Source organism: Fringilla coelebs (assembly GCF_963513975.1).
Source record: "Fringilla coelebs genome assembly, chromosome: 2".
NCBI classification, from domain to species: domain Eukaryota; kingdom Metazoa; phylum Chordata; class Aves; order Passeriformes; family Fringillidae; genus Fringilla; species Fringilla coelebs.
The window spans coordinates 39325059-39351340 of record NC_140029.1 but is presented as its reverse complement, the minus strand read 5'-3'; the positions used below and the strand labels follow the sequence as shown (position 1 = coordinate 39351340).

Here is a 26282-nt window from a genome sequence, read left to right as displayed (position 1 = left end):
ATTAATCCAATGTGGCAGAATCCTCATCTCACTTTGGAGGCAGCAGTGCCAGATTGGCAGTCACTGGACATGACTGGCACATTGCCAAATTCTAGTCTCATTAAGGAGCAGAACAGATTTTTCTTACCTCAGGACTCAGTGTGTGAGTGTGTGGATGACTATTCTTTGCACCAGAGCTACTTGATATCGTGATGTAATTGACAACTCTGTGTGTGATACAGTCCTACATGTGGGATTGATGCATCCTGCTTGTTCCTGGCTCCTGACTGAGACCACAGGAACAGGTGTTAGCCACCTTGAGTGGCAGTGTGCTTGCCGTGCTTCCGACTGAAAAATTCCTTTGTTGTTTTTGCTAGGGGGTACTTAGCTTATCTTTGAGGAACTCAGCTGGCTTTCACCCAGCAGAGATTCCAGGGTACTCTGCTCATCTGCTCTTGAAGGCTTGATGCTGCTGTAGCTGGTCTCTCTCCCTTCCCTGACACTTGAATACGGAATCTCATGTCTTGCCTCTCCGGTGTTTCTGGGACTGTTCAGTCATTTTCCTGAGTAGATCCAGATCTCTTAACCACCATGAAACTTTCTTTTTTTTTTTTACTGTTGCTGCTTTTGTTGGAGTAGTTTTTTTGTAAATTCCTGGGTTGACTTAGCTCATGAAGGAATCTGGTGAACTTCAGCAGATGTGCAAAGTGAGTGGCAGACTGGGAATGGGGAGAGGGGAATGGAGGAAAAAGGCAAGGAAGCAAGATGCTAGAGTCCCAATACCATATTGTGAGAAGGCTGCCTCCCCTGGCATGTAACTGGGAACAATAAAAACATAAATCAAATAGCAGTATTGTGTTAACAGATTCTTAAAGATATGCTTTTGCTCTGGACACCAGAAGACACGAGAACAGATATTGTGATGCTTCATAATAGAAACTAATGATTAGCATGTGAAATTCCTAGACTTTTTTCCTGCTGTATGAAAAGTCTTGCTCATTTCCTTCCACATATCAAACACAAGCATACATTAGCCTTCTTAATTATAGATAAAGAAACATATTATGGCATTGAACTTCAGTTCAAGAGCAGTTACTTGTGAATAGTGATTAAAGCTCACCAAAGAAGCTGAGAGCCCTTTTAATGATGTAGTGTGCATTGGATCAAATACTTCATGCTTAAAAAAAGTTGATGACTTGAATTTGAGGACAATTTTTTAAGTACCCATTAAAAAATATTTCTACAAATCCAACGACTCAAGTGGGAACTGTTGAAGGCAAGCAAGGATGGTGAGTAGATGACAGGTAGAAGCTCAACAAGAGGAGCAAAGACAAAAACTAATTAATAAGTAATTTCTTTAATCATTTAAACTAACTTTTTGATATAAATGCCCAGGGTAAAATTTGCTAGGAGGATTTGAAAATTAGGTAGCTTCATATATCTTACTATTGTTTATAGAAGATGAATAGCTGTAAAACAAAGAGCTGTGACAGTCTGAAAAATTAGAGCAATGCATAGCCAACACAGATCTGGAAATATGTAAAAATATGTGCTGCTGTTAACAGTAGGAATCTGTACCAGAAGTGTTTTAAACTTAGAAAACTTAAGAAACAGAAACATTTCAGTAGAGATGTGTGTTATATTAATGCTCAAGCACAATCCATTGTGTTTCTTTTGTAACCTGCACAATTGCCACTACAGTTGTAGTGATCTACACTGCTGGTAAGTACTGAATCTCAGCTGTGTTCTCTCTGGTGGCTGCATGAAGTACTGGCCCATTTCGTATGTGCATTTTTCTTCGAGTATAAATATTGAGTCTTAAAAGTGAAATTAGAGATTCTTTGTTTTCCAGTCTCAATTTTGAGTTCCATTATAATATTTTATTAGAAGACCTTTACTCCAAGTTAAGAAAAAAGGAATTATTAGATGTATCTTGGCTACTTTTCAATTAACCTATGTGATGCTCTCTTCAAATTACATGTAGAATGGATATGTTTAGTAATTTGTATAATTAGAGTTTAACTCTTTCTTCCCATCTTTAAGTAAACATTCACTACCAGAAGTAGTTTGATTATTGCAAGTTATTTTAAAATACTAGCTGTGCTGGAAGTGACTTTCTGCAGAGTATGATTAGGGTGGGAAAGCAGTTCCTGTTATACCCTTTTTTGTCCATGTGAGGGCTGGCTGGCTGGCTGGAATGCTGGCTGGCAGTAGGTGAGCTGGAGTGGGTTGTTGCTCTGAGCACCCATGCATGTTTTGGGAGGTGTGTGGATCTGAGGGTGGGTGCAGGAACACTGATTAGGTCAGGTGGCACCTGTCTTAGAGTGAATAAAAATGTCTGCCAAGTGTGCAGGAGTCAGATGCACTGTTCTTCTACAGCTTCCAAACAACCTGGGAAGCCTCTGTACTTTCTAGTCTGCCTGATGAGAAGGAAATTTACTGTGATATCCCTATTTTATAGGCACAGAAAGTGTATCTCTGTTTTCACAAAGACCCAAGAAGAGTCTTGGACAAAAGATAAATTAAAGGACCTTTAGGTTAGACCCCATTCATGGGATAGGTCATTGAGGTTCAGTCTGTTTCACAGTTTATATTTTCCTAGTTTTTTATTTAAATATTGAGATTTTCTTCTTCTTGATGTTCCACTCTTTCTGGTTATTAAAGCATGTCAGAAATCAGTCACTCTCTTTGGGAGACACATCCTGTGGCAATGAAAGATGAGGCATTTTCCAGGAGATTGTCACAGAAGTAATATCAAAATACATGAGAAAAAAACTCAGGAATAATTTACTTTCCCTCTTCTAGCATGTTTACCTCATCTGAATGGAGAGAAAGAACAGAAATTCTTTATATTTCTAATACAGAAAAGAATAAAGAGGAAACACTTCTGTTCTGAAATGGCTTATTGGCTCCAGAGACCCTGTATGAGGTGAAGGCTTTTAGATATGTTGTGTTTATCATAATTATACAGGTTGGATGAAATGATTACTCTCCTTAACACTTATTAAACCATCTCTGGAATACTGTGTCCAGTTTTAACCCCCTGATGCATGTAAGAAAGATGGCAATAAATATGAATAAGTCTAGTGAAGAGCCACAAGGGTGTTGTGGTTGGAACAGATGACCTCTAGGGAGAAGGTGGGAGAACCAGCTGGAAGCAAGAAAGCTTAGGGTGGACCTAAGGACAGCCTTCTAGGACCTTGGGGTGGATTCCCAAACATATGAAGCCAGGCCCTTCAACGAGTTGCACAGCAAGAGTCAGGGTCATGGATTGGGGATTTTACAGGCATCACTGCATAAACCTCTGAGCAACCTGTTCTGAATTTGATGTTGACATTGCTTCATGGGGAGGGGACATGCTGAATAAACAAGAGGCCTTTCAAGGTCCCTTCAGCCTAAGTCGTTCCATGATTCTGAGTGAAATTCACCAGTTTTTAGGTGAATTGGGACTGCAGATGTTACTTTTAAATTTAAGTCTGGAGGCTTTGCTATTAGTAGGAGAGGAAACACATCTTCTCATTTCTGTCACTATTAGAATATGGGAGATGCTTGCTGCTAATTCCATTCATTTTCTCTGCATTGGAATCTGATATTTACAACATTCAACATTTTCTGCCTCAGCCTACTTGGTATATGTGCTGTCTGTAATGGTTAACTTCAAAATGCACCAGGAAAAACTTGAGATAGAACCTAGTAATGTTATAAACATTGCCTACATTGGTGTTGATCTGAATTATGCATCGCACTTTTAATCTTTCCCATTATGCTTTTAGTTTTTATTCTTCCCTATCAGAAAACAGTCACTCTTCAAGTATTAAGTAACTTACTGGGACACATAACCAGGGCTTGTTTGTTTTGTTTTGTTTTTCCCCTGTAATTGATAGTAGGAAACACGTTTCTAGGACAAAATGCAAATGAGACTGTTATGGGAAAAATGACCTTTATGTAATTTAATTTGAAGTTGGTTATGTAAAGTAATTGTATGAACCTTTTTGACTCAGCTTGGGGGATACTGAGATAATATTGATTTAAGCAATCATAACATCAGGGAAATGAGAGAGAAATGCTTTTTTTCTTCTCTTCCTTCCGACCAGGGTTCTGCCATTTGGTAGTAATAGATGTGTGCAGTCTAGTTTTAAATAATATGAACAACACTGCTCCTACCCATTTAATTGTGACTTAATTTTATAATAATTCTTCTTCTTTTGCATTTGCTTTATCTAATTCAGCTGATAATTCAGAAGTTTATCCCAGGTTAAACAGAGATGTGGGAGCTGCCAGTTCCACGTTTCATTGTGGAGATGAAATTGCCTGGTGTAAGCCAGGAGTCTGCAGTGATGAGAGCTGGGAAGAGCAATGGTGTAACTTCATGTGTTGGAAGTTGGGGGACCTTTGCTACTTACTTATTTCACTCTCTTTCAAGGAAGCACTTGGACAGCTGCTCCATAGGTAGCTTTGTTACTCTCCAAATCAATCTGTATGGTGAATGTGAAGGACCGTGTTGTTATGTCTTTATTGATGGTGAATATTAACTTATTCCTCAAGACGCCCCACTGAAATCCTCAAGAGTAGCTTCTGAAGGGGAATAATACTAGATGAGAAACAAAGGTGTTACTATCTGGAACATTTGTGTATTTCCAAATATACTAGTATAGTGATGAGTTTGACTTCAAAACTGTTGAGAATTCAGCTGAGCTAGCAGCAGAGCAAAAGCAGACAGCAAGAGAATGAGACTGGAGTTCAGAGAACTAAGGCAGTAATGACAACAGTCTGTCCTGCCTAATAAAAGTAAATTGCCATCCTTAGGAAGGAGCCTTTAATCAAACTTCTGAATTATGCCTCCAAAGTTATGCTAAGGACATTCTGTGGTAGAGTTGTATGTTTATTGCCAGACACCAAAACCTAATTTTGCTATGTTGCTGTTAACAGTTTCTATTAGCTCCCAGAAATCCTACATTGGCTACTACAGTCATAGCTGGTTTTCTGCTTGTCACATGTGTGACACAACTGCTGTAAATAGTGACAAAGGGATAAATATTTTTTCATGTTGGCAGTTATGAAGCGAGTGTGACTCTTGATCAGCTGTTAAACCTGTGTTTGCTGTTTGGAGTTTGATTTTTACTGAAGGTAGAGGAAGAAAATAGTTTTTGTGGCCCAGCAATCTCAAAAGCAGTTACTTCATCTAAGAGGTCATGCAATAAAACCTTTGAAATGGGACCTTTTTAGTTTTACCTTGTTCCTTTATTTAAGTTGGTTTAAGAGTGTGTGTTGGAGCAGGTGGGAATGTGAAATTTTGGTCACATGGTCTTGTCATGAGTGTTGGTCAGGGGGACTGAAAGGCAAAGGCTTTAGGGCAGATTCCTGATGTGCCTTTAGCTGGGGCATGTAAACAAATCATCAGTTTTAGATTCAGTGTTTTGAAAAAATGATCTCAGAGATTCTTCACTGTATGTGAGCAATGGGAAAACTGGCACATTTCAGGTCCAGATAATTGATGTTTTTGCAATATATAATTACATAAGGCTTATATATATACACACATATGTGTGTGTATATGTACAAATAGTACAAAAGTTCAGTGCTTTTTGAATTTTGCTTTGCAATCAGTTTTTCTAGTAACTGGCAAAGGAAAGATCGAGTTTGTTTCTGAAGCCAGGTTCTAAACCTTTCAGCATTTGTATTTCTGCATGTGTTTGTTGAAGTGAAGACAGTTTCCATTTCAAGGCAGATAAAAAAATAAACACTGAGCAAAGGAACTTGCAGTAATACTCAGCCAGAATATGCTAATGTGGACTAAATTAAAAAGAGATTGATGCAGATTTTCTGAGTTTTGTTATTTTTAAATTTACATTTTTTGGCCTATGACAACTTCTTTGTACTGTTAGCTGGACTTTAATGAATGTATTCCCATCACTGTGGCAGGATTGCATTTCTGAGGTGGACTCTAACTAGCCTCTTTACCTAACCCTGTTTAATATGCCCAGTGGAATGATGGGTTCTGTGCAGAAGACATCCTGTTTTGAAATTGCGGCTTTGTTGCTGTAGAGTCTGCTCCAGTCCTTTACAGCAGTCTCCATTCTGGATTTTCTTCAGGATCTCATTAGTCTTATTTTATTCTGCTGATAGAAATTGTCACTGGCTAGTAACCAGTACTGGGGAATGAGAATTTGCATTACATAACACTGAGGCCATGGGAGGGTGGAGGTATAGAAGGGATCTGTGTAACTGTTTGTCTGCTGCAGGACTGGAAGCAAATGTGTCTCCCTGGGCAGAGTTCCTCTGGGAGATAGAGCCTTCTGAAGCACTTCCCCCATCCTTTCATGTGAAATCTGTACTTTTTCTGGATGATGGCATTTGCTGTGATATGTACACATAAAGCACTTTTTGAGAGCTGTGTTGTAACTGAGTTCAGCAAAGTCTTTCAGTTCTCAACCTTTAACTTTATTGTGTAATTCTCCTCTCTTCCTTGTGAAACACTCTTGCTTTCACTTGTGCAAAATCTTTCTCATGGATAAAGTTTGCCTCTTTTCTTCATGACAATTCAGCTTTGCAGTTCTTGTCCTGTTTTATATCAATTTTAACTTCCTGTCTTATAGACCGAGTACTTTGTCTTTTTGTTCTCTCTCACAGACTTACAGAATGGCTTGGGTTTCAAGGGACCTTAAAAATCACCTAGTTCGTACTCCCCTGCCATGGGCAGGGATACCTTCCACTAAACCACATTGCTCAGTGCTTCATCCATCTTGGCCTTAGGACTTCCAGGGATGGGGCATTCATGCCTGGACACCCTGTTCCAGTGCCTCACCACCCTTGCAGTAAAGGATTTCTTCCTTATCCAATCTAAACTCTTTCTGTTTGAATTACTCCCCCCTGTCCTTTAAATACATGCTCTTGTAAATATTCTCTCTCCATCTTTCTGGCAAGCACCTTTCAGGTACTGGACAGCTGCAGTTTGGTTACTCTGAAGCCTTCTCTTTTCCAGGCTGAACAATCCCAGTTCTCTTAGCCATTCCTCATAGGAGAGGTGCTCCATTTCTCTACTCATCTTGGTGGCTCTTCTCTGGAATCTTGCCACCAAATTTTTGGCCACCTATTTACTATCTTTTCATACCAAATCTGTGTTGTGTGATTTCTGACCTAAAGATGGGGAGGGCAGAATTCTGTTACTGTACTCTTTTTAGCCTCTTGAATGGACAATTGAATCTGTATTTAACCTTCATTTTCTGGAACAAGACCAGACTGGGAGAAAACCTGCTTCCTGTCACCCTGGATGTATCTTTTTGCCAAATATTTGTTAGACTGCCTGCCTTCAGATTATAGACTGCTTTGAGCCACTTTCTGCTTCTGAAGTGTCAAACATGACTTTGACTCCATTAGTTGGGAACTAATGATTACACAAATAACACTAAATGACCCAGGGCTGATGAGTAACCTTATCCCCATTTATTTTTTGGGTTTATGCTGTTGTGCTGTCCCTTTTGCTTGAAAGATCTGTAGCCTTTGCCTCAGATAAAGTACTGAGAGTGTTCTATATTTTGAGTAAGTTCTAATGTACAGATGGATTCCTTACCAGCATGAGGCAAAATATGTCAGCCAGTGACATTTCAGTAACGAAAACAAGATGCTGCAGCACCATTCAGTTTCTTTTCTTTCAGTTGTCAAATTGTTTTTAACAGAGATACCAGTGTTAGCAGTTGGGCTGATTTGTATGAAAACATGCAATTTAAACTCTGAAACTCAGAGCGTCTGCTATGCTATGCCTCATCTTAATTTTAGAGGGAAAAATGTAGCTTTCATGTGTAAGGACTGAGCAGTGTCTTTACTGGTAGTTGTTACTTTTTGTGCCTGCGTTGGTCTGTGGTATCTAATTTTTTTAAAACTTTTTTCTGAAAACTAGGACACAACTTGACAGACCATGAAAGAAGACAACTACTGGCAACAGCAGCATCTTTGTATGTGGCTGAACAACTGAGATCACAGCAATTTTTAGGGACTCCAAGGTAAGTTCATTTTTAAGAACTCAGATGTGCTGATACATTTCATTAATGGCATCTTCTCATGCACAAGAATAACTGGTGAGAAACTGCATGGTTTCTTAATATGGTCTGGTTTTTTCTAAATTCAAATGAGCTGTGGCTTACATTTCCCTACTCGCACAAGTCATACATGATTATTTTTATTCTAAGTATTAGCAAACTAATAGGCACAAAAATGTGTTACAAGCCAGTGCAGTAATTAATGCACATCAGGAGTTTCATTAATGCAAAATGTTGCTGCATTAGTAACTAACCACAAATTGAGCATCACAAATTTCCCATGTGCCCATTTGAAGCAATCTAAGCACTTTGGCATAATATGAATATTCAGCTACAGAGCTTTAAAATATTGTAGATTTGTGAGTAATTTGCTACCTTGATGAAGAACCTTAATAGTTTAGAGTCTTTATTCTCAAAATACTTTCAGACTGTAAAGGTGGAAGATAATGGATGGACTAGAAACACCTTGCTATAAGTATGGTTTTTTTGTGCTTTTATTCCCCCACTCCTCCATTTTTTTTGAATTTGAATTTGAAGCTGCCAGTAACCTGGGCAGTACTGTTAATTGTTCAGCCATTGCAGTACCCATGTCAGAATGCTAATTTTCTTCTCTGGCTTTTTTGAACAGTATGCTTTTTTCCTCTAGGACGTCTAGCTTTTCTTGTCCTCTGGTCCATCCCTGTTAGTGCCTAGAGACCTTCTGTTAAAATTAACTGAATTTGTGGAGCTTGTTTGTGTAGTTGGTGTTAGCAATGGTTGTACACAGGGAATCCTGACTTCAGCACAATTCTCCTTGCCTCCTGTTTTGTAATGTAGTTGCATGTAAGTTTGTATGTGAGGGAAGTCATAGTGCAGGGTAGACATTATTCACATTCCATGCCAGTGGTTTGACAGTGTATTCTATTACTGATTTTTCAGTGGTCAGGAATAAATCAAATGTGGTTTCAAGAAGTCTTTATTTTTATTTGTACCCACAAAGATAATTAGTACCATATGGTATTAAAGAAAAAGAAAGAGACACTTAGGGCAAGCATAACAGCTTTGTAATGCATAGCATATGCAGGGCTGGGTCATTGCTTGCCTTATGCATCTATAGGGGAAAGTAAAGCACCTTTTTATTTCCTTCCACAAGTTATATCCAAGTGAATGGCATAAGGAGAAGAACAGACACTCAAAGGCCACTCTCACCTAAAAAAAGATGAATCAGGGAAAATGAGGAGGAGCCTTGATTGTGGTTTTTTTCTGGCCAGCATAGGAAGTAGTCTGGTACTGCTACAGAGAAGCAATGGATTACTTTGTACTTAGAATAAGGATAGGAATTGTTAATTTAAGCAGTGATGATCAAACTGTTATTGCATTCTCTGCTCTGATTTCTGATTTTTTTTCTTTCCTGAAAAATGCTCTAACTAGCTAAAAAAAGAGAAAGGAATCCAATTTTTGAACAGTCTTTTAAAGTTTTGTTTCTTTTGCAAGTACTTTTTTAGTACTAGGTGTCTGTGTATCCTGATAGAAAAGACACATTATTTTAACTGACATCACAGATATGTAAATGAAGTATGGCATTGAGCAATCAGACATGGTCATCCATCTCTTTCTCTGCTGTGTTAGGGAATCAAATACACCCCTGCTTTGAAAAAAGTTAGGTCATTTTTGGAGTGCTAGCCAAATTCAGTTACAGGTATTCTTCCACCATGGGAAGAGAAGGCAGCAGAGTCTGGTCACATAAAAAACCACACATCTGTAGAAGAAGATTAAGGTAAGATTTTTTAGATTTAAAATGATGAAGCTAAGAAATCTTTTCAGTACAGAAGAATCACTTTCTCTTGCCATGGTGGCGTGTACTTACGAATCCTTCAGAAGTCAAGCATTAACATTTTCTCCAAGTGCTGGCTGAGTGTGGTTCTTATTGAATGTGTCATGGTTTCAATACATGCATACTGTTAGATCTACTTGTTTTAATGATAGCAAAGCTCCCTCTTTGAGGCCAAGTAAGGATGAGCTAATGCAAAAATGTTTCTGAAGAAACCAAGGCTGATAATGATACCCTTTCTCCAAAATCACACAGCTTGTGCTAAGGAAAAAGGAAAGAAGCAAAGGCAGAATGAGGTTGAAGAACTGTGCAGTGTCTTGGACAGTGTTCTCCTTTCCTTAGAGCAGTTAGTGGACTCCCTCTAGAGGGGACGAAGCACTGTAGAGCATATGAGTTACTATAGTCCCATCAAGGATTCTTCTCCACGACCTTAACTTAACCAAACTGCATCTCCCTTATTTTTGAAGGGGCTCCATATCATGGGTATTTTTTAATGAGCAGGGTTGTGGCCAGAGAAAAAATCACATCTTTATTCATAGGACTGCGCTCTGTTTGAAAAAGACTCGTAAACAAAAAGTTCAGAGTAGGAACCTGTGCTACAACAAATCCAAAAGGCCAATTGTGGTCTTGGGTGCAGTGTTCACTATGGCAGAATTGGGCATTTGGAGTCTGTGGGAGTTTTAGATCTGTGTTGGAGGATGTGAGCAGACTAGACAGACTGCATGCTCCAAAGCTGCTCCCTAACATTATCCTAATGGTTTGGACAAGTACATTGCTACATTGATCATCACCTACAGAATTTCAGCTCTCTGGCACTATTTATGTTGACAGCATTTTTTTTCATCTGCATTGAAAGCGATTGAGCAAGTCTTGTGCAAAAAACTGCTGAAGAGTAGTATTTTGAAATCATACATTATTTCTTTTAAACTTGTCACTGCTGTCACTGCTGTCAAACAGACAGTTTGCTGCTAAACTTGAATTATATGCTTATCTTTGCTTTTAATTTTTTTTCTTTTCCCTTTTGGGACCCATATTTATAATATGCATTCTTTTCACAACTGCAGGGGTATTTTATGTTCCCTTTTTCCCCTGTGATTTATTCAGCCCATGATCAGGATTGTTATTCTGGTCAGATAAGAGCTCCAAGCATGGTACTTTCTCACAGAAGCTGCAGCTTTCACTCTCAGGGTTACCAGGACTGTAATCAGATGAGGTACAGCTGAGCCAGATGAAGGAATCTTGTTGCAGGCTGCTCCTTCTTTGCTCTCGGTCTTTTCTTCTCCTCCTCAGGTATGCAGGTGTGATTTTGTGTGTAGTTGCATTCCAATCTGGTTCTCCAAAAATAACCTATGTTAGCATAGAAACTATTTAATAATGGTTTACTTCAGATCATTCTGTCAGAAGCAGGTTACTTCGGAAGAGGGACATTATTCTGGACGAGCTACAAGAGTGGGAATGTGTAGCAAGGAGGAAGATGTGAGCTCATAAAAGGGTGTCAAGAGGTGGACTTTAGCTCTTTACCACCAGGTCAGACTAGTAGCAGCCTCATGAGGGGGATTTCCCTATAAATGATGATATGTTCTCATGTGACTGGAAAATGTGTGTTTTGCAGTCTCCTGAGTGACTGAATGATCAGCTGTAAGGTTCTTGCTGAAACATATTCTGATGACCAGCCAGCTGTTTCCACCTTTGCCACCCAACTCCCTCCAGCTGGTTTCAGCCAACCTGACCTCTGTAGTGGCAGTCTTCATTGCAGTAGGTTGGCTGGTGTTGAGGTTAGTGCAGGTCACAAGCCCGAGGCTGGTTTGCCTTTCCTGTGCCTGAATAAATGGTGTTATTGTTTGGGTGGAGCACCCACAGGTGAGTTTCCACTCTCTGTATTGTTATATAGGCCCCTGGCCTCATCAACAGCTCTTAGAACTAACTTGCTAGGCTTCAGCTAGAACAGGTGTTGGGATCCACGCATGCTCAGAGTTGCAGGAATATAAGCATTTACTTTTGTGTTGCAATCAAGCATTTGGAGCATTTTCTGTGTGTGCTTTTTTTTTTTTAATTTTGACTGTTTTTTATTTAACCCATTTTCTTGGGAAAAATTGGATGTGGGATGGTTTGGTTTTTTAGGATTCTTCCTGGTTGGAGTGTTTTTTCAAGTATTTTTTGAAAGATGATTTGCTAATGAAAGTGTTTGGTATTTTGTGAACCACATACTAATGTGAATATTTTACTGTGATATCCAGATAATAGGGCCACATATTTCCTACAGGAAAGAGCCATGGATGATTAATGATTGTTTCATTGTTCAGCTTTTAGTTATTTTACCCAGAACTTTTCCTACTTACTCCACAGTCCACTTTATTGTGAAACTGGTGCCACCCACAGCTGCTGAACAGATTTACAGCATCTAGTAAAACCCCGAGGTCTTCTAGACAGAATTTGATCTTGTTTCAAGTGGAAACATATTTTGGCTGAAGTGAATCCAGCTTATTTTATGTCTGTTTGATGTAGTTAGCCTTTGAGACTAGAAATGATGTTGTACAGTTGAATCTTCACATTTTGGCTTCAGACTTGTTTTCGTTAGTGGGTTGGGAGGGGAATAGGAGAGTGTCTCTCCAGGTGTGGCTACATCATGCTATCTCATGGGTCTACTAATGTGATGTTTATACTTCTAAACCCAATTGCCTGCAGCACTTCCTATGTGTTGCTTGTGTTGGCTGCTAAGTGTATTTTCCTAATTTTTCTATGGGTTTTACCCTTTCATCATTTATGACTTGGAAAAAAAACAGTGAGGCTGCATGCCCATATTACCTGATACTACACACAAAAAGATGGTAACTCACTGGAAAATGTTTTAAATTGCTAGCAAGAAATAAAACACTAAAGGTTTTTCTTGCTTGTGTGTTTAATACAGAAGGCTGGATTGGGAGTCTTGAGTTAAACTGTTCTTGTGGGACCTTAGAGAAGTCAGTTGAATTTGGCCTCAGTTTACAAAAAGGCAAAGTGGCATTAACACTTTGCTGCCCTATTGAGGTTTTGTAAATATCTGTTTGTCAACATGTATGAAGTATTTTGAGACCTAAAATGGAGTATGCTTTCTAAGCATAAAATAATATTTTCCCAGGAAGGAAAGTATATAGTGAAAAGTTAAAATACAAACAAGTTTTTGTCAAGTTCTGAAATAGCTGGGCTAAATTTTTGTTTTAAAATTCTGAAATCCAGGGGTCCAGTGCAGTGAACATAAAATGGCTGGTGAGCTACAAGAACAGAAATTAATTTATTTAGCTTTATATTTAATGAATTATTCTATGTTCCTGTCTGGGCTGATTCAGTACAGCTATATTGATGTTTGCCTTGCCATTGCTTGATTATAGGGCAGTGAGGGAACTGCTCAGAGAGCAGTAGAGTCCCACACCTCTCAGGCATCCTTGCTCTCACAGAGACTACACCTATTACCCTGCTGGAATCTGGGACAGAGCCAGCTCTTTGCCAGCCTAGGGTTTCCCCATATGGAAGGATGATCAGCTGCCCAATAGCAAAGCTTTCTGGCTCTTCTGCACTGCTGGAGCAGCACAAAATAAGGTTATGTTACATTAATTTTAAAAAGAAGGAAGATGATGTCAGGAAAATTCGCTGGAGTCATCTGAACCGGCCTCTTGGAAAGAGAGTTCTTAGTTTCAGCTCAGGCACTGCTGAACGATATAAATTGTATTATCTGAATTTAATTTTTTATTTCTTCCCTAGAGCTGTTGTATTAACATGAATTTGCAAGTTACTGCAAGTGCAGCTAAACATGTATACTTTGCTCTGTCCCAGAGATATGTTCCATGTAGAGATAAACTGCTTGGTGTGCATTGGTATGGTTGATCAAGTCCAGCCTACTTGTGGCTTTCTTCATTCCCCCACTTTGGAGTTATGCAGTCATCCTTAGCTCATGAAAACAACACTGCCTTATCCTTTACTGTTCTCATCCTCTGCTCAACAAGTTGAGCATTCTTCCCATGATTTACTGTGAGGCCTCTGAAAGTCTTTGGTATGTTTGTGTAACCAGTGCAGCTCCACACCATTATTCACTGTGTGGTCTTCTCTTTTGCCATAGACTCGCAAGGTACTACGGCCCTGTTCTCCTCTCTTTCATGTGAAATCCTTGTTTATAATGAGCTTTTCTGGTTGTGCTAACCCTCTTGTCTCTCCTAGCTGTTATCTAATGTTGTTCTTTTGACCTCTTGTGAGTCATTACTGTATTTTTTTTGTAATCTTGCTTAATAAGTACAAAACCAGATGCCCTTTATCATATTCTAGATGTCTTTAAATCTGGTATTATTTATCTTTCTCAGTTGTTTATCACAGAAAGAGGATTATATGTGCTAGAAACAAAAAAGTAGCTGCAAATAAATGAAACATGCATTTTTTGCCAGTTGGGAATGAACTTCTGTGGAAAATATAAAAGTTGGAATGGGATGTTAAGGTAGCATTTATGATTTTACAGAGTGTATATATGGTATTTTTTGATTTAATTAATTAATGCAATCAGATTGAAAACACAGGTAATATAAGGTATTTCTTTAGTTATGTGAGAGAACAGCCATATGTTCCATATGATTCCTAAACATCTATTCCAGGAATAGAGCAGTCTGTCATGGGAAGTTTCCACAGCTTGTCATCCCTGTCATTTGTAGGGAAAAACGTGTTCTGGGCACTCAGAAATCCACAGTTGCTCAATCTTTAGAGTTGCTAACCATTATGAAATCATTATGAAGCTAATAATAACTTAAAGTTTGAATCTCAGTGAACATCTCTTGGGAAGATCCCCACAACTTGCTCAGGTGATTGCTGGTAGGAAAGGCTTTCACTAAAGTAAATGGACCTGGCTAAGTCCCTATGTTTATTTTTTATTTTCACCATGTCTTCTGGGAAAACAGCATCTGCTGTAAGAGCTTTATAGCTTCTGTAGCTACTGTTCACTTAATGCTGAAACTTGAATTTGCATAATATAGACATGTGAATGTTTTCTATTGTGCTGCCAAATTCCTGTCCCTTTTTTAGTTGTTAATCTGGCCCTTTTCTCATCTGTGCTTTGCTTACGACCTCTTCTGCAAGATCCTCTCTTTACAAGACCTCTCTCTATTTAATTTACTTTGATCCCCTCTATAAGCCCAACGATTATTTCCTCTCATGCAGGTTTACACCTCCTAAACCTGTTCTTTAATATTTGTCTGTGTGTAAAATGTGTATGCGTGAAACCGTAAAACTGACAAGGTGTGTGCTAATTGCCATGTGCTCCCTGGTCATTTCACAGGTATTTTTAGGATATGTTTTTGTCTTCCTCTGTGTCTTTTACTTGGAGTTTCCAAGGGCAGAAATGAAGTTGTCTAGGATAATTTTATGGAAGAGCAACATTTTGCTTGACCTCTGGGGTCTCTAAGCTCAGAAAATACATCTGTAATTGCATTCGCATGAGAAGTTTTGCTGATATTTCTTTTCTAGGATTATTAAAGATAAGCATGACCATCAGCACCTGACCTTGTGTCGTTCCTTGAGGCCCTGGTTGTGTCCTGCTGTTTGTTTGTGTAGTGTACAGCTTATTCTGGATGCTGTTGCTATAGAAATGTTGTCAACAAAATATACAGGGAAACAAGTCTCTCATTCAATATTGTCTGCATACTTGTGCATGTATGTGTCTTGATTTGTCCATTATTTAGCATGCTTACTTCATTCATGTTCACAGAGGCTGTAGTTAAATACAAGATAATGATTGAAGGGATAGGTAATTCATTTATACCTTTGTTGTTCAGTATTACAATTTTCAACCATTTCTTTTCCCTTTGATTCAACTGCAAAAGTGGGATGGGACACAGAATGGCCTCATTATTGTAGGAGTATTTCTCTGTTCCCTGCAATGATTCCAAAAGCTCTTCCACACTTCATCAGTATTATTGTAATTCTTTGGCTGCAGGATATTTGGCAGCTGTTGCACCCCACTGGCAAATCCTATTCAGGCTTCACTTCCATTCACCATTGCCATTGGAGAATTGATTTCTCTCTCCTCTGCTCTAACCTTTCCCAATTCATTTTGGATTGTTCAATGTGAAACATTTTAATTTCATATCATACAGCCATTCAGCTCACAATCCTTTTTTAACCTGTCACCAGGGTAACAGCATAGCATGCTTGCTTTAGGCAATCAAGTTTTTATTTCACATGCTTAATGTTGCATTAAATGTTTGCATTTTGTTTAACCCTCTTAAATACTTTAAAATGTGGATATATTTTGCAGGGTAATGAAGTCTCTGATTTCAGTGTCAAGTCTTCACAGAAATTGTCTTACTTAAAATAAAAAATAAGAAATTGGAAGATGAATACAGTAATGAGAAGATTATTAATAAAATCCCAAATGGCTGAATGAGGCAAACATCCATAGAATGGTAAAAAATATTTTTCCTCTGGTAAAACCTTCCAGAGGCTTATTATTATAATCTTTAGACCTATACTTTGGGATTATTTTTACCTGTAAGTGCTTGTATCAAATTAATGCAAATATAGGATTAACCATGCAATAACATGACTTTAAGAAGTGAAATGTCTGGCCTATACGTGTCAGCCTACTTCACACTGCTTGCCAGATGTGTGTGGAGCTGTAAGCTGAATAACAAGTATTTTTTTATACATCAAAATTAGAATTTATTGGGATGATGCAGTTGATTAAAGAAATATGGGATTTTCAAGTATCAGTTTTTCCTCAACATGCCAACCATCGTGGCATGAAGAACAGGCTGTAACCATTTTACTGGAAATAAGAATAATAATGAATTTTTATCATAGATGATCACAAAAATAAAATAAAAATGGACATTTTCATAATTGAATAAATATTGATTACCTATAACTAATGCTACAGAGCAAGTCCTGCCTGTTTTGGTAAAGGAATAGGACCAGCCGGGTTTGCCCTTACTTTTTTTTTTTGTTGGTATTAAAAAAATGTCTGTAATAGATGTCCTGAAAATACCCAGTCTATAACTATAATTAGAGGTGTAGTGTTAAAGGCTTTTTATCTTTTGTAATCTAGATCTGTCACAATCTAGTCTCAGTTACATAGGTATAAAAGATACAGGAGGAAGGGGTGGGAAGTATTTAATTTTAAGGAAAGTAAAATCTAAGAACATTGCATTGCAGATAAGCCCAGACTTTCTCATTTATAATGAAATAAACCCATAGTGAAAGCACTGATAATTTGCATGTTAACACTTCAGAATACTAATTTGGCAAACCTTCCTGTTTTCAAAATAGGTCATACATATCTATTGTTGTTTAAAAAAGCCAAATACGGAATATTTGATTGCTGTACTAGCCAGTGTGTGTTTCTTGAGAAGACAACTGTTTGCCATAGATCAGACCCATAAAGTTGACTTTGTTGGAATTTTTCTTCCAACAGCATGTAGCTAACTATAGAAGGATAGAAATGAAGTTTCTTCCATTATTTTCCAAGCTTTCTGCCCAGTTTTCTATTTTCCCAAGTTGTGCTATAAGCTACCAAATGTTATTGCTCGCCTAAAGAGGTTTGGCAGTGTTTTGTTACTGAATTTTGCCAAAAGGAGCCAAGCATATGGTAACAGTTAATTTATTGGTTCTTCTAACCTCCAGGGAACTCTTTACAGAGAGCATATTACCTTTTTATCTAACATATTTTAAATAAAAGAGCTGTTGACTTGAAATTTGATATGCCAGTGTAGAAGCTAAACCTTCAGTGTGGTTATGCTCAATTCAGTCTTGTTTAACGGTAACACTAAAAGTGTAAACATACAAGATTGAGCTAAGACTTCTTTCTTTTCATCTTTCAGAGAGGTGGGTCTCTTCTGTATAATTTTAGTGTGTGTGTTTAAATAAAAATACTGAAGAGACATTTTCTTGAGGAGAAAAATAAGCCCTACCTTTGTCTCAGAAGTCTCGGAGAGCTCTTTCTTTTTGGATGTGTAAAAGATATTCCTGGTATGTGCATTACCAAGGGATGCTAAAAAGAAAGCAATATTTTTAATTTCTTTGTATGTAAGACCTACAGGTCTATTTGCTGGTTTGTGACAATACAGTTATGTATAATTCTAGTGAGAGAATTATTTGAGAAGTAGCATTGCTAATAGTGTTGCTATGTGCTATCTCAGAATTGAATCTCATCCCTGATATTTGCAAACTCAAAATCAGTCATCTACTACCTGCATTACAGGTAGCTGTATATTTTTGGTTTTGTAACTGGGAGGTATTGTGAATCTTAAAAGGAAAGCTACATGGATATGCCATTGTATTTTCAATGGGATACTTGGGATAGACGGTGCCTTAAGTAAAAAATACTTAATACTGATTTCTGTTGTTTCTTTATAAGTATTCAAAGACCCGGATATTTTTCCCTGGATCTGTGTTGAGACTGCTCAGATGACTTTTTCTTTTATGATTATGGATGATTCTTTAATATCTTTCACAGGCCATTCTTTTCTGTGTAATTAGATGTGGTGCTTGGAGTTTGTTTTGGCTGTGGCTTCCCTTTAACATATATCTTCAAAGCCTGTAGTGTGAGAAAGACTGGGCAGGAAAGAACAGCACAGGACCTCGTTCTTTTGAAACCAGGGATGTTTACCCATGGACTTAGAAAGGAGATGACAGGTCTTTATCCTGTCTCTCTGTGGTGCTTAACAAAATTAGTCTTACTGCAGTTAGTAGTGAGATGCAAATAAATAATTTGCACATTAATTCCAGTTTCTAAAAAAACACTTCTAAAAAATCAGGGCTCCTAGGCTTTAAGCTTTTGTCCTTGCCCCTGTGTGTTCTGATATGTGTTTCTGAATCTCTTCTCTCTGGCATGATGGTGGCAGAGATGGTGACGTATCTTGGTGACTCAGTAATGACTTTCTCCAGACCCTGCTGCCCATTTTCTGCCAGACACTGAAATTTAAAGCAAGTCCTCATCTGGCTGCACGTAGCTGTTAACGTTGGTAGACAGCTTTACCCTGTTTGTTTCCCTGAGTTAGTGAGAGCGCTTTTCTTTAAATTCTGTGTTGCCTGCCCTGCTCCCTCCCCTGCAGCAAAGCCTTTATTCTTGTTACTTGTATCCTCAAATCACAACCATTTAAAGATGCTCTACTAATATCAAGTCCTCCTTATTCCTCTATTCACTGTGGTTTTTTCCTATTCTTTGATCTCGGACATTTGCATGTCTGCTTGTACTAGAGGCTATCTCTTCCCAAGACTTAACCCTTGTATTTAAGTGAACCCTTTGGAGTAGATAGGCTCAGGGTGGAGGAGCATAACTCTTCATGGATAAGGACTTTTGTGATTTAACCCCAGCCACCAGCTATGAAGAGAATTACCACTACCCTAGCCAACATCAGCACACAAGGCTAGTTTGTCTCCCCTAGGAAGGTTCAGAGGGGCTTCAGTAATTTAATTTTAGAAAAATTATATTGGGTATAAACAAGGAAGTTTTGGGCTGAGGGAGAACGTGGATGTGGTGTATGGATTCCCTCAGCAGGTGAGTGCACAGGAAGGATTGGGGCTGAAGGCAAAGTTGTGAGAATCAGTTCTGAACATCATCTTTAGGTATCCTCTTTTAGCTGCCATACACTACAGCTGAAAATGTATTTCAAAAATACTTTGGAGCTTCCTCATGTTTGTGCAGCACTTTTACTTCACATTTTAGCATTTCTGTTCAAAATGAGTCTGGTTTTTAGTCCGAAAAATCCTAAAGTTCTTTATAGCATCCTTTTGATCACATACAATTTGTTTATTCATGCTTGTTTATAGAATAGAAACATTCACATAAAAACGTATGTGTATTGGATTAATAAGAAAGAGTTACAGTATCATCTATGTCTAATTATATTCATTAAATAGTAATTGGATGTGTAAAAGATAATGTTTAAAGAAAATTGCTTTTTTCCATAGCACTTTAAAATTTACTTAAATAGTACACTTTAATATATTATGCTATTTATATATTTAGAACATTTATTCTTTGCCTTGTGAATTACTGAACTGCACTGATTAGTGCTAATTGTCTCGGCAAAAAGGAAAGGAAGGAGTTGAAACTTAGTTAAGTACATTGTAGAAGTGCAACTATATTCTTACGCTCTTCTTATACCTTATTTAACTTTCTACTGTTTATCATTGAATATTAGACTAGATGGATATTCAGGCCAGTCAGTACAGCCATTTTTATGTCCCCATCCTGTATTGATCACGATTATGCTAAAATAACCATTAGCAATAAGGTTCATCCCACCTACACAGCCTGGCTTCTCTAATTCTGACCTTAGTCAGCAGAAAGCTGGGCAAATTTTTTTTATATTAGTACTGAGAATGAGGCACTAGCTGTTACAATTTTTTTGTCCTTCACATTCAACCCTTGTTTAATAATTCTCAAATTTCTTCATTCAGGTCTGATGTATATAACTTGAGCAAAATTGGAAGTCCATGCACATTTTTTTTCTTGTTGTCTTTCTTCTATTTACTTGTGAGACCATAATTTGAACAACGGCAGATGTCATATTAAAAGGATGAAAATACATAGAGGGCAATAGACATCATCTTTTGAATCTGTATCACTCTTAAATTATTAGATGCCTGTGTTTCTGTGGCCCAGAGTTGTAGTGCATAAGTAATGTAAAAAATATAGCTGAGCTAAAGGTAGTTCAGCCAATTTCAGGTCTAACTGATTGTGAGAGGTACCTTTCTCTTTCCATTAGTTAAGAAGGGAAAAGATGGTTACTATGAGGTGCTGAAAGCTCAGTGGTGTGAGTGCCGGATATAAGCTGGAAGTGTAGGGGTGATGTATGCAAGGTAATGAGAGTCACTGAGCTCTGCTATGTGCTGTAATTGTCTAGACTTGACTTACGGCTGCTCGTTGGAGATAGGCATGTTTTATGTTATCTAATATAATTTTTAATGAACTTTTGGGGCTTTTCTCATCTGCTATTTTTTTTTCTTTAACTGAACAGAATTAGTGGCATTAATCTGTTTCATGGGAGTCTAGTACAGAAGAAACAGAGAACAAAGCTTTAGAATCTGTGAAATATGCCACATTTCTTACATCTAGAGGGGAGGAAGTAGCTGTGACATTGCCTGTTGGAAACTGGCTTGAATACTTCTAGCCAAATGCTGCAATCACATTTACCTGTGGTTTGGTAGATACATCGTTGATACCTGTGTTGTCACCCAGCACTAGTTCTTGTGCACGTAGTTTGAGAAGCCAGGCACTGTCTAGAAAAAGAGTTCCAAATGAATCCCAGCTCTTGGCCAGCTTCTGTTTCTTACGCTATGGCGTGTAGGATGGCTAGCAAGGAAAATCTGGTCATCTGTTTGCAGGACTGTGGGCTGTCCTGAATGTCCATTCTATGTATTGCCTGAAGGAAGTCTCTTATAGAGGAGAAAGCAGAACAGAAAAATATGATCAATACAGCTGTATTCCAAATCTGATTTCATTGGCATGAGATGGTTAAGCTCTTGGATGGACTCTTGGTTCTGCTGCAGCAAATTTGTCGGTGATGATAATCTGTGCGATGGTTGAGCTCTTACAATACTCTGGAATTCTACTGACATCTGGCAAGCATTGTGTTTTCCAAGATGCACAAAAAAAGGGGGTAATTCTATTTTAAATAATGACCTTTGCATATCTGACAGGCTTTAGAGACACCAGGTGAAATCATGAGTCCTACAGAATGTGGCAGAAATTCCATACTTGTGGCACTACAGTATGGTTAGTTCCAAGGGGACTGGCAGATCAAAAAGGTTGAGACCTAAATGAAACTGTAAACCACAGGAAAGACAGCATTCAATACACAGCTCTTAACCAAAAACTCAAAAGATGTTTGGAAGTTCTCTAAAAAGGTGTTTTCTGCTTGGTCTAAGACAGGTTGTGAGTTTTATTTTGGTTAGCTAGTATAATTTAAAATTTTTCCTTAGTTTGCACATTGTGTTCCTTTATGGGCCTTAAAGAAGGTCAGTGTTCTTGCTCTCTGTGCTGTTGCCAAATTTCCTCAGAGATGGCTTTTTTCTGATGCCTTTCCTTTTCCCTTGGCTGTAGTAGTTGTTTCTGATTCCTGATAGTGTTCCTCCTTTAGTAAGTTCAGGAGGTACTGAAAAGGTACACTATATTGAGTTTTAAGAACTTTGTTCTTTAAGGAAACACTGTATTTCGGTTCATTGTTAGTGCCTGTGGGTGAGATGTGTATCTCTGAATAAGAAAGAGATAGGTTAATGTGTTTTTTTGGATTAAGTTTGTAAATTAGTGATAGTTGGGGAAATGGCAATCCGTTCAAGAAGATATTATCTAAAAAGCTAGAGGCAGCTCAGGCCATGACTTTTTCAAAATGGAATTTAAAATTTTATTCTAAAATATGCATTTTCTCCTCCACAATTACAGAACAATTTTTCAAATATGCTGCACTTTACAGTTTTTCTTTGCTTTCAGCTGGTGGAAGCTGGTAGGTATTAAACACTTCTTGACATAACTTTTTCTGGGGCAACTAAATAAGAGGTGTTGAACTTGAATTTAAATGTCAAAGTTTTTTTGTTGGGTTTTTTTTCCCTTTAATATATAGACTAACTACCAAACTTAGGATTTTGAGGGAATGCAATTGCAGAAATTGTCATTAAGATCAAAATCTCTTCATGTGAATGAATAAGTGATTCTTCAAAAACTGATCTAGCAGTCATTAGCTAGTGTACCACTACAAGTGTACCAGCTTGTTCATGATGAGGAGCTCATACTCTCACTCTATGTATTTGACTTTCGATTAGATTTTTTTGAACAGAATGACCGTTTGTGTCTGGAGTGTGCTGGGTGCAGTTCTGGAACCTGGTTTCTGCCTTCATCAGAAAGGGACTGGTTTGCATGTCCCAAGACCATTCTGTGTGATCCAGAGCAGCTGAAGTGCAGGTGGTTGGGATAATTTGCTTTGAGAACTCTTCCTGATCTGAGGTACAACACTAATAGTCTCATAGCCCCTGCATATTGTCCTGTTACTTCTGAGTTATCATACTCTCCAGAACTTCTGTTACAAAAGGGGGTGAATAACTGGAATTCTGACAGAAGGGATGATAGAATAAGGCACTAAATGTGTTTTGATTCGGGTTTATAGCTATTAGTGGCAAATGAGCTCAAGCTTAGTAGGCAGATTTCACTACAGAGATGAGTACGGCAAATCTAGCGCAAAGTTTGCCAGGGTGTTTCAAAAAAAGAGAGTATAGAAAGTAGTCTTATTTGTAGAAGTAAAATTGGATTATTTCTTTATCAAACTTAGATGTAATTTTTAATCACTTCGCCTCATTTTCATATTAGTAGGTTAGCATTTCCTTCTGCCTATTTTTTATGTGGACAGTGAACCTGTAATATTCTAAACTTAATATAAGGTGAAAAATAGCACATTATTACTTGGAACAGCTCTTCTTTGAATGGAGGTGTAGGAAACAGACTGCCCAGCAGGCAGCTACATCCCAATATCATCATGTTATATGAAAGTACATAACTGCTACTGGATAATGTTAACAGAAGAGCTTTAGTCCTCCCTACTCCATTACAGTGGCTTGTTCTGAAGCTCTTTCACATAAAAAGAAAGTGAGATAATTATTGTAAGACTGTTCTTAAATATCTGCACAATAAGTTTCTTTGCTTAAGGAAATAAGGGAAAATTTGTATTGGAAAAGGCGTTTACTGTTTTCCTTTTACAGAGTAAATTATTATTGGTTTTGCCAACTGCCCAAAGTTATCTCTTAATAAAAATTTAAAAAAATGTTTTGGAAGACAACAAAGTCATGAAATTAAATACTTTAATTGGAGGTGAAACAGCCCCAGCTTTTTTGATGACAAACAGATTTTTAGATTTTTCTCTCCATGACAGTTGTTAGCATGCACAAGTCAATATTGTTGACTGATCTGATTAAAAACACCTGCTTGCAAGTGGCTCCTCCTTTGGTAAATAAAAAGTGGTTAAAAAAAACAGATTAGAAACACAGACTTGTAAATTATACTAAAAATAAATGTATTTTCTCTGTATTTGTGAACACTTAATTTGAGTGTTCCTTGCTTCTTATTTCACAAAATGCTTGCAATGAGACAAATAGCGAGATCTCTTATCTAGCATTCATGCCTGTGACATTTGCTTTTTCCAACAGAAACCAAATACTAAAGTAGGTCCTAACATATTATAGGAGAGGAAATCACTTTCAGATATATTTTACTTTTTTTTTTTTAATTTTCAAGGTACACTGTTGCCTGCTGAAGGACTGGGCAGTCTGACCCTTTTCTGAAACAGAGAGGCCTTGGGCTCTACTGGCAGCTCCCAGGGTTACTGTGTTTCCTGCAGTTTACTAATGCAAAGTGCATAGAAATTCCCGGCTTTAGGATCAAGTGCCAAAACTTTTTGTCCCAAAGAATGAATCAGGCTGCAAACCTGAGTCTCCATGAATTCTCTGAGCCTCCATGAATCCCTCATTCCTTCCTACCATCAGCAGAGTAGGGTGGTGAGTTCCCCAGTGCTTACCTGCTCCCTGGCTCTTTCTCCTGAGAGATGGGAGGTGGATGTGAACCCCCACAGGCTGAGGAAGATGGATAGCATGGTTCTTCGATTCTTTGAACATAAGCTCTGCAAACATGACTTTGTTATATCATGACAGGCAGTAACAGCAATCCTACTTCATTTACCCAATAGATTTAAAGCTAAAAGAGCCATGAAAGATCTTTCAGGAAACTTAGAATTGTTGCTTGCCTGCATGTTTGGAGGATAATTTCTTGTCTTGTGGAGACACCTTTGGTAGAGGAGCCCCCAGTTCCTTGCCCCTGCCAGGCTGCTGAGGATGCTGGCTGTAAAACACTGGGGTTAGGGTGTCTCTCTTTGCAGGACCCAAGCGCTGCAGGTTTAGAGACCTCCACAGGGAAAGTGGGTTAGCCAGGGTGAGCTCAGGTTCTTTGCAAGGTTATTTCTCAGTTAAATGGAGATGAAAGGCATTGAGCCATACTCTTAGGTCTGGGCACCTAAATTCACCCTAGATTTATAACTGTTTCCTTGGCCCACATCTGGATTTCGCTGCTGAAGGCACTGGAGGTTTTTGTTGGTCACTGGATTGCAGGGTCTTATGTCAATGCAAATTGCTTGAAAAGCTTCTGTTAAAGGCAAAGGGAACATCCAGATATATGCTGTTCTGAATCAAAGCACAGTACACTCCATAGCATCCTTTTAAAGCATTGCTTTTTATTTTATAGTTTACCTTCCATGTAATTTCATTTTTTCCTGTGGTCACTATTCAAATTGAGTATAGGCTATAAATATGCATATTTGTTATTGATCTCAATGGGATATGTAAGAAAATGTAATGTAAAACCTTTTTGATATAACTGTTGAGTAATTCTTTCAGCCTTTGTCTGATCAGCTGGCACACAGGCTAGTAGAGGTTATTATTTTGTATGACATATGAAGAACTATAATTTGGTCTAATGATGGTATATTTTCATATTCACAGTGAAAGGGGAACATGTATATGTATGCACATATAAAGCAGGAAGAAGGAAAACCTATTTTAATGTAAAAAGGCACATGATATCTATAGATGGACCAGTCTGAATATATGTAGAAAACGTGTGTGAATAGATACAGAAAATACTTCAAATTGCTGAATAAAATATTCCCAGATTCTAAGGTTCCTTGCACATAATTTTTGGTTCTTAAAATAATCCTGTGAAAGTGCTGCTTTTATCTTTTTTTGTGTGATGATGAACTTTTATGTTGGAAAGTGTTGAAAGTACTCAGATACTAAAGCTTAGATTTGTGTTTTGTTTGGCAGTACACTTCTGTTTAGAATTCTTTTAATCTATCCATTCCCTGCTTTTATATTCATCTGATAGTTGAAGGTTCTCTGAAGGATATTTCTTTGCATATGAACTTATTAAACCAAAAATGCTTGAAAGTGTGAGATTTACTTCCTTTTTTTGTTTTTTTGGGGTTTTTTTTTGGTGGTTTGTGGATTTTTTTTTTAGGTTTTTTTTTTTTTCCATAGCAAGATAGGCTCTTGTTTGAGTTGTTGAATTTCTATTTGCCTTTCTTGATTTTTTTTTTTTTGGAGGGGTGGGGGGAGGGCAGGGAAAATAAGAAACAATTTATATGGTAGATCTAAAGTTTCATTAAAATTGCTTATGCCCTGTCCCAGGCATTTTAAGTGGGCCATCTGTCTAAACATCTCTGCATTTTTTTCTGATCATTTCCTCGACTTATTCATGAGCCATGGGAGGGCTCCTTTGTAGTCTCCATGTAGCTGGTTCAGTCTACCCCCACTGAATACATCTATGTGCTTGCATAACATATCTTTTCACAGTGCTGGAAATTCTCTGAACTTGGTTCAGATGAATGGCCCACTTTCTGAAGGTCTTTTTTTCTCCCTTTGCAAGATTTGTATGCAGAAACTGACCTTGGTGGCTACAGAATCCA

The 26282-nt window shown here is 38.0% G+C and overlaps 1 protein-coding gene across 1 annotated transcript in view; it reads left to right on the top strand.

Annotated features, from left to right (window-relative positions):
- Positions 1-26282, top strand: part of PCCA (propionyl-CoA carboxylase subunit alpha) — a 270787-nt gene that overhangs the window by 134522 nt on the left and 109983 nt on the right. Inside the window, exon 18 of the mRNA XM_084201347.1 lies at positions 7877-7979. Within this exon, the coding sequence (XP_084057473.1) occupies positions 7877-7979 (103 nt within the window). The remainder of the gene's footprint in view (positions 1-7876; positions 7980-26282) is intronic.